The sequence below is a fragment of the Castanea sativa genome, chromosome 3, assembly GCF_040712315.1.
Source record: "Castanea sativa cultivar Marrone di Chiusa Pesio chromosome 3, ASM4071231v1".
NCBI lineage: Eukaryota > Viridiplantae > Streptophyta > Magnoliopsida > Fagales > Fagaceae > Castanea > Castanea sativa.
The window spans coordinates 51857240-51868775 of NC_134015.1; the positions used below are offsets into that span (position 1 = coordinate 51857240).

General features: G+C 35.0%; 1 protein-coding gene and 1 long non-coding RNA gene across 2 annotated transcripts; both read right to left on the minus strand.

Annotated features, from left to right (window-relative positions):
• Window positions 1-4096: 4096 nt before the first annotated feature.
• On the minus strand, window positions 4097-5104 carry LOC142626749 (uncharacterized). The gene is made up of 3 exons (XR_012842635.1): window positions 4927-5104; window positions 4623-4819; window positions 4097-4397 (listed from the first exon to the last, which is right to left on the minus strand). It is a non-coding gene; the product is annotated as an uncharacterized LOC142626749 (long non-coding RNA).
• A 2091-nt stretch (window positions 5105-7195) lies between these two features.
• Window positions 7196-10824, minus strand: LOC142627749 (proteasome subunit alpha type-4). The gene is made up of 2 exons (XM_075801627.1): window positions 10666-10824; window positions 7196-8081 (listed from the first exon to the last, which is right to left on the minus strand). Exon 2 carries the CDS (start codon window positions 8068-8070, stop codon window positions 7318-7320), a length of 753 nt encoding a protein of 250 aa, XP_075657742.1. The 5' UTR covers window positions 8071-8081; window positions 10666-10824; the 3' UTR covers window positions 7196-7317.
• Between the last annotated feature and the right edge of the window lie 712 nt (window positions 10825-11536).

The following is an 11536-nucleotide window of genomic DNA, read 5'->3' on the forward strand; positions in this document are numbered from 1 at the left end:
CGACATTTGACAATATATTATTTTAGAATGAAAATATTTTATTTTGGCACAAAAAGGATTGAAAATGCATTTTTATGGCCTAAAAGGCCCTCGTGCAATTATTGGAAATTTCGAAGGTCATTTTATGATTTCATGAAAGTTTCAAGTCAAAATACAATTTGGAAAACATTTGGGGGGTCGAAATGCAATTTTGGTAAAACAATTTGGGTTGAAAATGTAATTCTAAAATGTTTTGGATCAATAATGTAATTGTAAAATTTGGAGGGTTAAAATGAAATTTTGACATAGCTATTTTGAAAAGGCCTTAATGAAATCCTATCCCCCATCTCTAAGGGTGCGTTTGGATACGCTTATCTTATTGAAAACTAAAAATACCGTAGCAAAATATTTTTTGATAATGCGAAGAAAATCAGTAAGCTAGATGTTTCGGACTTGAAAGGACTACTTGCTGTCTTGGTGGTCTGAAAAAGAAAGAAAGGCAATCAAAGGTGACCAGAGTTGCCGGCCAAAAACCCTCCGATGGCAAAGTTAGTTTTCTCTCTATAATTTCGAAGTTCCAACTTTTTGGGAAATGTCAAACGTACCTTTGTCTGGTCTGAATGAGCGTTTATATAATATCATAAGAGTAGTTATTAGACTTATAACCTCCCCTGGATTTGAGGAGGTGTGAGGATTCAGGGATAACCTCTATAACTGCTTAGGTGTAACATTTTTCTCACGTAACAGTCACTGAAAGTTATGCCCATGATACAGAGTTGTTGTACATACTCAATAAATTTTCTAAGTGTAAAAGTTTGTCCAGTTATCCTCGTCTAGAGGTCCTCTTGCCGAGCGTATTTCGTTTCTAAGGGAGGTCGTTCCTTTATGGACGACCTTATTCAGGACGAGGTTGATGGCTTCCTTGGACGAGATGATGTTTTGTAAAACGTGGCCATGAGAACCTCGTCCAAGCATCTTCCTTTTAAGGACAATCTCCCAAGACGAGGTTCTTACAATCATTTGCTTTCCTGGTCTTGTCCTGGACGACGCTGGAGTTGCATTTTATCATACCCTATCATTTTTCATTACTGAAAATACTGTTCATGCATTTTTCATCACTTGGCTGGTCCATGAACAATGTCACATGACCAACCAAGTAAAACGCAAATATACGCAAACGCACACTACGTCACCAATGAAGTATTGCCACGTCACCCAAGCTTATATCTCTTTTATTTCAAATATATTTTGAACTTCAAAATTCAAATCCTAATCATACTAATCTAAATTTTAAACCTCCCCAAATCTCTCATCTCTTCTCTAAACCGTATATCACTCTTAAGCTCTCTCCCTCTTCAACCACCATGATACATGACCATCAAAGCACACACAAGCACAAAAAAGCTAGATAGCTTACCTTTTTGTGAAGCACGTGTTGTTCACGCACCTCAAGCCATGAACCCACGCGCCACCACAGCCATGGTTCTCGCTCGATCATGTAACCTGAAACTCAAGTAAGAGAACCCCAGTAGCAACCGATTCAAACAACAGAGAAAGAAGAGAGAAACATGCCATCATCACCAATTTATTCTCATTCAAACCAAAGAGAGCATTTTGGTCCGGTCAAGAAAGAAGTGAAGCAAGGGAGAGAGTGGAGAGAGATGGGCAACTAGGAGAAGAGATAGAGAGAGATAGAGACAAATGAGAGATGAGAGTGGATAAAATATTATATTCAAGGAACAAAATGAGAGGTGCTACGTTCATAACATTTTTACAACATTTTCAAAACAAATCATATGTGGTTAGTTGTTATTGGTTCAAATTTGAACATAACACTAAGATTACTTTTTTGCCCCAACAATAACAACTTGTCACCTATGATTTATTGTGAAAATATTGTAAAAATGTTATGGACATATCATTTCTTAAAATATTAGTAAAAATTTTGCATCCTCAGCTACATTATAGAACCCACTGTTCATGGTTGACAAATGTTTTTAGAAATACGAACTAGGATGGAGGCGAGTATTTGACTTCTTAATGGTTAAAATAGCAACTAGGGGTGTTTACGCCCCCCATGCTAATGCTCTTACAAAGGACATAAGAGAGTTGGGCCAGGTCTAGCCTGACCCATTTATGAGGTCCAACTCATGTCTCAGTCAACCTTGGGCCCGGACCAAAACCTACAAGCCCAAATCATTTTGTGCTAGCCCATAATCCCTTAGGCCCAATCGTTTTTATTTTTTGATAACGGTTAGGCCTAATCGTTGGTTCAATCTTCTAGTTCAAGCCTACGTCTGATTAGCCTAGCCAAACCAACCCATCAGGTCTTAAGCTAGCCCAAATCCGAAATCTACACTAGACCTAGGTCCAAACTTATTTTAGATTTAAGCCCAACATCCATTGGCCCATGCATTTTATTTTTTAAAAGGGTCCAGCAAAGCTGTAAATCAACAATTGATTCAAAATAAATCTTGACATATCCATTAACTAAAATAAATTAACTGAAATTATAAATAAATCACATCTAGTTTATGAAAATCAATTAAATGTCTTAATCAATTATTGCGTGTGATCTTCAATAGCATGCTTGATTAACAAATCTCAAAATGATACCAGTTTTTCATGAAAATCATACTAACAATTCAGCACGCGTTAGATAAAAAATTATGTACTTTTTTCACATTTAAAATGCAAAGTGCGTTATTTATTTAGTTAATAATGTCTCACCTAATTTAAACTTGATTTTTTCTCATGACCAATCAAGTTAAAGGAGATTTCATAAATTTGAAATCTCAATATTTTGGTAGTAGTAAAACTAAAACATTACTTCTTTTTTTCACAGCTGAAGAACCTACATGAATGGATTTGGTTACACTTTTACATTATTAGAATATTGTGCAACATCCTAGAATGCATTTGGTAATTCTTTCCCAGTAAAGCTTCTTTTACACTAAGCTTTACATCAGGCTTATATATAGTTAGTCACAAGATGATTGAATAAAGAAGCAATTTGCCAGCAATATAATCCATAATCTTAACAGGCTTTTGCGTTTCTTTCATATTAATAATTTCTTTCATATTTTTTAACTGTTATTATATGTTATGCCTCAGTTTGGGATCGCTTGCAATTTCTTTTGCTTTTCAAAGTCGTAGCATTGTTGAAGAAAATGCAACAATCTCTACCTATATATTTCTATTGCAAAGTTGAAAACAAATTTTGATTTTCACTATCATGCTCTTATACCAGACTCACTTTTCTAGACCTGCTAATGAATTTCCCAAATTGGGTCGAAGCCACACAACCGAACGAAAAAGATAATCTGTGAAAGTGAATGCTTTAAAGCCGAGATGCATGTAACTCACACTTAATTTTTGTGTACTGTTGCTACACACACACACACTTAATTGGATGGATAATTTAAATAGATTATGTAATTCAATGAAGATCTTGCACTGGGTTCAGTCGTTATTTAGAAAAAGCCATTTGATTGATGGGAATATGAAGTGTTACTCCTCTTGAAAACCCAATTAGTAGGTGATGAAAGTTTGCCTAGGATGGACTTTTGTAACAGTAGATAATAACCAGTTAGGACTCACAATGAGAGTGATAGAAACGAAAGCATGGCATATTTTAGAGACGAATGATAGGGTGGAGGATTGCAATGATAGAGTTGGGGAAACATCACGAACTTTTCTCATATATTATCACAAGTGATTCAAAATTATCTTTTACCACTCAGGGTGGAGGCTATATTGCTGTGTCTAAATCTTTGTTACATCTTGGACCACTGAAAGGCTCCAAATACAAATAGTTATGTTAAAATAATTAGTAATTTTGAATTCCATTAAGACCATTTCTATATTTGAATGCAAACTAACGAAATTTAAATACACCAACTCTCTCTCTCAAACACATATTCAAGCGGAGAATCAGAGGTGCGAGTCGCTAAAGAGAAATGAGATCTCAAACACTTTTCATGCTGGTTTGCAGTATTAATAGCCCAAATGATAATATATGCAAGATTAGTGTGGCATCATAAAGTTTTATGATCCTACTGACCCTAAATAATGCCATTTCCCAGCGATTCTGGGAGTGCTGGAGTGATTAGAGTCGTTTGCTAAAAGAGGGATCATAGGATCATATAATTCTACAATCTGGATTGTATAATATCAAATGAAGAGCGAGATCTAAAAAAGTAAAAACTTTGTCTGTACACTCATGAGCAAAAAACAAAATCACCTGTACACATACATACGTGCATATATACAAAAAATAGAGAACTTACTGAATTTAAAAGTTCATCACCACTCAGTAGGGTTGTACTTTCCATGCCCTGCTGCGTGCCAGAATCAGCTGGCCTTTCAAATGCATTGGGTAAAATGTCATCATCAGTTGTAAATAACGGAGGCTCAACCTAAACAAGGACACAAAGAGTACATCATAAGACACAAAAAGTGAAGTCAGAACAACCTTATTACGGTTAGGGTGGTTTCTGTTATTTACACACACATCACAAGGGTTGTTTCCAGGGACTCATTACGTCCAAGATGACAATTCATAAAGGACAAAACTGTGTTAGAAAGTAAGTCAGGTTGAGTTCACTGAGAACAATTTTAAGAAACTAAAAAAATTTAAATACCAGATTTCTCTATCGTTGATTGCGTGTCCAACAAGACGGAAAGAGCGACACCATGTTCTAGAGACCAGAGAATGCCATTATCAATTTAGCAGAACAAAGATTCCAAGACACGCTGTACAGTTGTAGCTTCCTTGGCTAACTTGGCCATGTTGTGCAAGCATACCCTTGACCAAAATCTGGGATTCTTGGAATCATCCCTACAATAAAAATTATTTTTCCAAAAAGAAGTAGATGTTAGTTATAAAACGATCATTAATGCAAGGATATTTAACTACAATATCCTATATAGGTCAAGAGGAATTACACAGACACATTAACTTCGCCCTTCTCACTCACTATCATCCTCCAAGAAGAAATCCTTGTCAAGGCATTTGAGGAAGGAGAAGCCTATTCAACAAGCCCATTCTGGGCATCTTGTTTGCCATGGGTAGGAGCATCACAATTTTTCTTAGGACTTCCATAATTTTCTAAGAAAGCCGAAACAACCTGATTTATGAAGAAACAAAGAAAGCTGTTGGATGCCAATAATAGTTTTGCTACATAAAACCATAAGGTAACAAGTATGACACTGGAATTATTAGGAAGACTGGTGCTGATAAAGGACAAAGTAACTAAAGAAATTCTATAAAGAAGAACAAATAATTAAAAGGTAATATACACACACACACTTATCTTGAAGGGCAGAAAAATGAAAAAAAATAAAATTGTCTCAAGAGTATAAGCTTGGTGCATAATACTTCAACAGCTATTGAATTCAAAAAAATTGATTAAGTGTTTAGTTCTCAGACAAAGAACACTGCACTAACATATTAACAAGTTTCGAAAAAATCTCTAGCAATACCAAAATACTTTTTTCTTTTTTTTTAATACAAGTCTAGCAACACCAAAATACTTGAGATATAAATTAAGAAACAGATGGTAACAAGTTATCTCAAAAGATTAAATTGAGTTGAAATATGGGAGAATTTGCCTATGAACCAGACCTGCAAGTAGAATAATTAACCCAAGGTCTAAATGATATCAAATCTGTCAAGCAGGAGAAGCTGTGATGAAATGGCAATGGAAACACTATCTAACAAAAGGGGATGGCTTGCAACAAGACAAAGATATTTATATGAAAACGTGAAAAACAAAATGATCGAGGCCTCATAAAAGACTAAACAAAATATAGATTCTTTTAGAGTGTGCATCATGATCCTGGTTTGTTAAGGATAACAACTCTTTATACGGCAACATCTGATCCTCCTTAATTTCTAATCCTCACCAAATGGACATCCTGCCAATTTATCTATTTCCTTATTCAATTACTGTGTTTCTGTCTGTCCCAAAATAAGTGGCTTAGTTGACAAATGCACAAATTTGAGGAAGAGCAAAACCTTTCCATCCATATTTTACTTGTGTTTAGTTCGTCCAATAAAATGATGTCAAGTCATCACGGAATATATGAACGGAGGGGCTCTTATGCAAATTGAATATAACTTTAGAGTTAAAATCCAAAATCTAAAACTTTAATACGTAAAATGCAAAAAAAATACCCAAACTTCAGGGCAAATAATGTTAAAATCAAAGCAAATAGGATAACAGGGAAGTCGCAACAATAAAATTCACAATAAAATTCACAATTTTGTTACCCTAAACCGTAACACAACGCCTCACATGGGCTCGCAAGTCGCAACAACGTTTTTTTTTTTTTTTTTGGTGGGGGTTGGAACGCAACTAGGAAGGCCCAAGAGAAAGTAGACACACAATTTTTTTACACTTTCGGTAAATTGTTAAATGATAAGTACAATATATATATATATATACACACACACACACGGTATTAAAAGAGGTATCCAGTGTAGAATATAGGACATGTGCAATGCTGGTGCTTGAGCCAAATTGAAGTACCACCTACTCGGTAAGAAGCGCATACAGGTTGTTGCTAGAATCTGCTAAAAATGTTGGACCGGGCTGCTCAAATCCACCTTACTTTAATTGTTTGTGCAAATAAGTTCCCAATAAGGTTTATACGTTTGAAGAGGTTGAAGCCTTTGCTTGTTGCCGAGCTGTGCTCTTCTCTTTGCCCAGGAAATTGGTGTTTCAGATGTGGTCTTCCAAGGGGACTCAGCCCCGATTATTTCTTTTCCAAGTGGTAAACGGTCGGGTAATAGGGTTGCTCATACTTTACCTCAAAAAAATAAATGATAATTCAATAATTGGGGATGGGAGGATTTGAAACCAGAGGTGCCAAGTGAGCTACAAGACTTTTGCTTGTTGCCCAGCTATTACTAGTATTGATTTTACATGTTATGGTAATTCATGTTCCAGTAGAGCCTTGAGATTATAGGTTGAAGTTCCTGGGGATGAACTGTCATTGTGTATTTGTGTGATTTCTATCTACATAGGCAGCCCTTGCTTCCACTATTTTTAAAAATGAATAAATTCTCAATGTTTTAGTAGCAGTAAAACATTTAACTTTTTTTTCACAGCTGAAGCCTGAAAAGCTACATGAATGCATTTGGTAATTCTTTTCCAGTAAAGCTTCTTTTAAACTAAGCTTTACATCACGAGATGATTGAATAAAGGAGCAATTGTGCAAGAAATAAAATCCATAATCTAGTTTTGCAAAGTTAAACGCAATGAAGCATACAATTTGAAACAGAAACATGAGCCCATTACTCCCAAACTCATATTTAAACAAAACCAGAAAAGCTTAGGAGGCCTCGGCAGCAGGTTGGGTCATTCCCAACTTCACTAAGAGCTTGCTCAGGGACTCTGGTGAGCAAACCTGGTACTTGACATTTCCTGAAGGCAAGAGGAATACCTCAGCCAATTCCAGTTTATCTGAGGTGAGACTTGTGCTGTCCATTGTCTTGCTGAGCACTTTCAGTGCTAGCTCAACTGCTTCTTCTCTTGTGATTTCATCCTTGTAATCCTGCTTAAGCATCGATTGAGCTGCCTGGTTGTTTGCCCCAATTGCTGCAGCTTTCCAACCACCATAGTTTCCACTTGGGTCACTCATGTAAAGCTGGAAGCCAAAATTTTTGTCCCAGCCGGCAAACAGAAATGAAACACCAAATGGACGGAGCCCACCAAATTGTGTGTAGCCTTGTTTGGTATCACAGAGAGATTGGACGAGCTGTTCAACAGGCATTGGTTCTTGGTAAGCATAAGTGTAACGTTGGGCTTGGACTCTAGCTGTGTTGATTAGGATATTGGCATCCGACATTATTCCAGCGACAGCACATGATACATGGTCATCAATCTTATACATCTTCTCAGTTGATGTTGAGGTTTGAAGGAGTTTGGAAGTGACCTTCTTTTCACCAATCAAGACAACTCCATCCTTTGATAAAATCCCAATTGCAGTTCCAGCATTTCCAATGGCCTCCATTGCATACTCAACTTGGTAGAGACGACCTTCAGGAGAGAAGATTGTCGTGCGGCTATCATACCTCCGAGACATTTGATATCACACTGAAACAAAAAAGTCCAATATACTTAAAGTAAAATTACAACATGGGTGTCAATATATATGTTTTAACTGGTAAAGCCAAAGTAAAAAATAAAACAGGGAAAATTAAAATTCAAAACCTGTTGTTTAGGGGTGTATCAAATTAATTCTTAAAGTTTCAAAAGTAACAAATTGAACACTCAGGTCATGTTAAACCCCAAACACAACGACGGTCCACTTAAATGGGCTGAAGTTTAATTTGTTACTTTTAGAAACCTCAGGTTTCAAAAGCAACAAATTAAACCCTGAGTTTTGTAAAGGTAACAAATTGAAACCTCAGTATATTAAACCCAAACACAACGGCAGTCCACTTAAATGGGCTGAGATTAAATTTGCTACAATTTAAAACCTCAGGGTCTAATTTGTTATTCTTAAATCTATAGGGCTTAATTTGTTACACTTCCTAAACGATAGGTTTAAAATGTAAATCCCCTCCCCCCCCCCCTCCCAAAAAAAAAAAAAAACTCAGTTACAAGAATGGTTTCTTCCTTCTGGTTTGTATCCACGAACCATTCAATCTGTAGATACTAAAAACCGTGTGACACAATCTCAAAAGCATTTGGGTAAATAAACCGATGATTGAATAAATCAATCATCTTACATGAAAAAGGAAGAACAAGTAGATTATTACACAAAGCAGTCATGACTCTTAAATAAATAAACAATATTACTCTCCATATGTGAATCAGTGACAGTAGAAGCATCAGACCATTAAGATTTCAGAGTAAAATTATGGTGTTGCACATTAAATTTCCAAGTGACTAATGTGCACCAAGAGATCAGGGCAGAATAGTGATGATGCTTGTCAAGTAAAGTGGTTTGGAAATAAATCTTTCAGCATTTGTACTATAGAAATTATCAAACTCTTATCATAAACCCAAACAAAAAGATGTAAAATTATTCAAAACTATCCTTACATGATTTTAACAACTAACTAAAGGAAGCGTGGCAATAAGTGTAAACAACCATTATACTAATAAATAAATAGTGTATACCAAAAATATAAAGTTCTTTGATAATCAAATCAACCCCTCAAGGTCATTCAGTAAGGCATCTATGTCCCATATAACTAATACCTTGTCAATTTGAATGATTTTCAAATCAGGTCACAAAATAGTCATAGACATAGTCGAGCTAGTACCCTTAATATTTTTAGAAATAAAATTAGAGCAAACTATGTAAAAAGATGTCATCCAGATCCAGCACCCATACAAAAAAAAAAAAAGGTTAGTTTTTCAATTTTCATTTTCGTAACCTGAATTTGTAAACTTAGAATAGATGGAAAAATTGTCTGAATACATATACATTTAGTTGATGGCAAACCATGATTTACATTTTGCTTCCCTTACAGAATTAGGGATTTTAATGATATAGTTAAGAAACAAAATCTGGACTGCTCCAAATCATGGTTACCTTCACATTTCACATATATAGACTAGAGTTAAGAGTGTTGTAAAAACTAAAAAGTCCATAAAAGATTAGAGCCTACACTTTTCCCTTTAAATTAATTAATTAATACTTATGAGCAAGAGCAACAAAAAGTATAGCTTTCTAAATAAACAGTATGTAAAAATAAGGACATGGAAAGTAACCTAAATATGATCTGGTCATCCATAGACTAAAATTTTGAAAGTATCTGTAAATACGCTATGGCAATGAGCTCTAATTCAAATGGCAATTCCTTCTCTCATAAGAATGGATAGAGACTACTAGGAGTAATTATTCAGTGCCCTGGGAACACAATAAATGCATGCTCCGAGTCTCCGACATTGTTTAGATTGCAACCTGAATATGATCTTCTTGGGCTCAGTTCTCATTCTCTCTCAATCTCACCCTCTCTCTGTCTCTGCCTCTCTCAATTTCACAGTCACCCCTCATCGGAGCAACACTCCACCAGCATCCCTTTTGCTTTTGGGCTTGTATTTTTCGCTTTAAAATATGGGATAATGTTGTGTAATTGATTAAATTTTGTGGATTCTATGCTAACTAACATTTGGGGTTTTTTTTTCCCCCCACTAATTTTAGTATTTTGATATGGGATAATGATATTGTTGTGTATTACACAGGACTATTCATTCATGGATATTTTGACTGTGTATTTGATCAGAGTTGTTCTTATTGAGAAAAAAACCCAGACTAACTGAAACCAGCCTCACTGACCCCATCAAAACCAGCCCTACCAGTTTGGCTCAACAAGGGTCACTCCCATCAAACCACACTGAACCCAAAACTCTAATAAGGAAACTGTGCAATGTCTATTGTTTTCCCAAGTCTTTAAAGCAACCAAACCAAACAAAAGCATTACAAACCCAAACTAGCAAAAGCCATACAAAACCATAAATAAGAAAAAACTAGTAGAGAATTTGAAGTAACAGAGTTTCAACAATCAAGGTCAAAGGGCCTTATAGTAAACCAAGAACAAAACCAAAGCAGCAATAATCAGGAACCAAATTCAAGCAACGCAATCCAGTTGACGCAAAAAAAATAAATGCTATAATAATCAGCTAATCTTGAGCTCGATTTTCACATTTAAACTTTTTTTTTTACCTTGAAATTGCGACAAAGATCTCTGACAAAGTTGGGATGCTTTTGAATGAAAGAGCGAGTTCGGAGTGGCCGAAGAGAGAGTAGGAAGAGAGGTGTTTGGGATTTTGGCGAATGATAACTTTTTTTCAGAATCTGGCAAATGACAACTTGGGCTAGAAGTAGAACCCCCACTAGGCCTTTAAATATTTTTCACTTATCAAAGTAGTGAAATAGTTTTTTTTTTTTTTAAATAATTATGATAAACTACTTATTTGGTTAAAATTGAAAACTTGTTATTAAAAATATTATAAATAAATATAAAAATTAGTTAAAATAGTATAGTAGAGCTCATAAATAATACCAAAAAATATAGTAGAACTCATAAATAGTAGTAAAAATAAGCTAAATAATAAAATAATTTATAATTTTCATCCAAATCCAAACGCACACAAAGTGTGGGTTTGGCTCTTGCTTAAAATCAGTTTATTTTACTATTCAGCTTATTTTTGCTACTATTTATAGGCCCCATTATAATTTTTTGGTATTATTCATGGCCACACTATACTATTTTCAGCAAATTTTTATCTTTATTTACAGTACTTTCAGTAAAAGTTTTCAATTTCAGCAAAATAAGCAAATTTCAAACAGAGCTTAATAGAATAATTAAAAGATAGAAGGATATAGGGAGTCTATTTATTTATATTTATACAGCATCTAGTAATGTATACGTGTTTGAATCTCCCTTCAAGAAACTTGAACCCGGTCCTTATTCCCTATCCCACAAAAACTTTATACCTTTAAATCTTATATTATTTATAAATAAATAAATAAAAAACACCATACGTTATTTTTTTTCAAGAAGCATGTGTGATTTAATTGGACTATCTTTTTC

What these genes read in the sequence shown, in the direction of transcription:
- LOC142627749 (XM_075801627.1), bottom strand. Translation starts at nt 8,070, where the DNA reads ATGTCTCGGAGGTATGATAGCCGCACGACAATCTTCTCTCCTGAAGGT.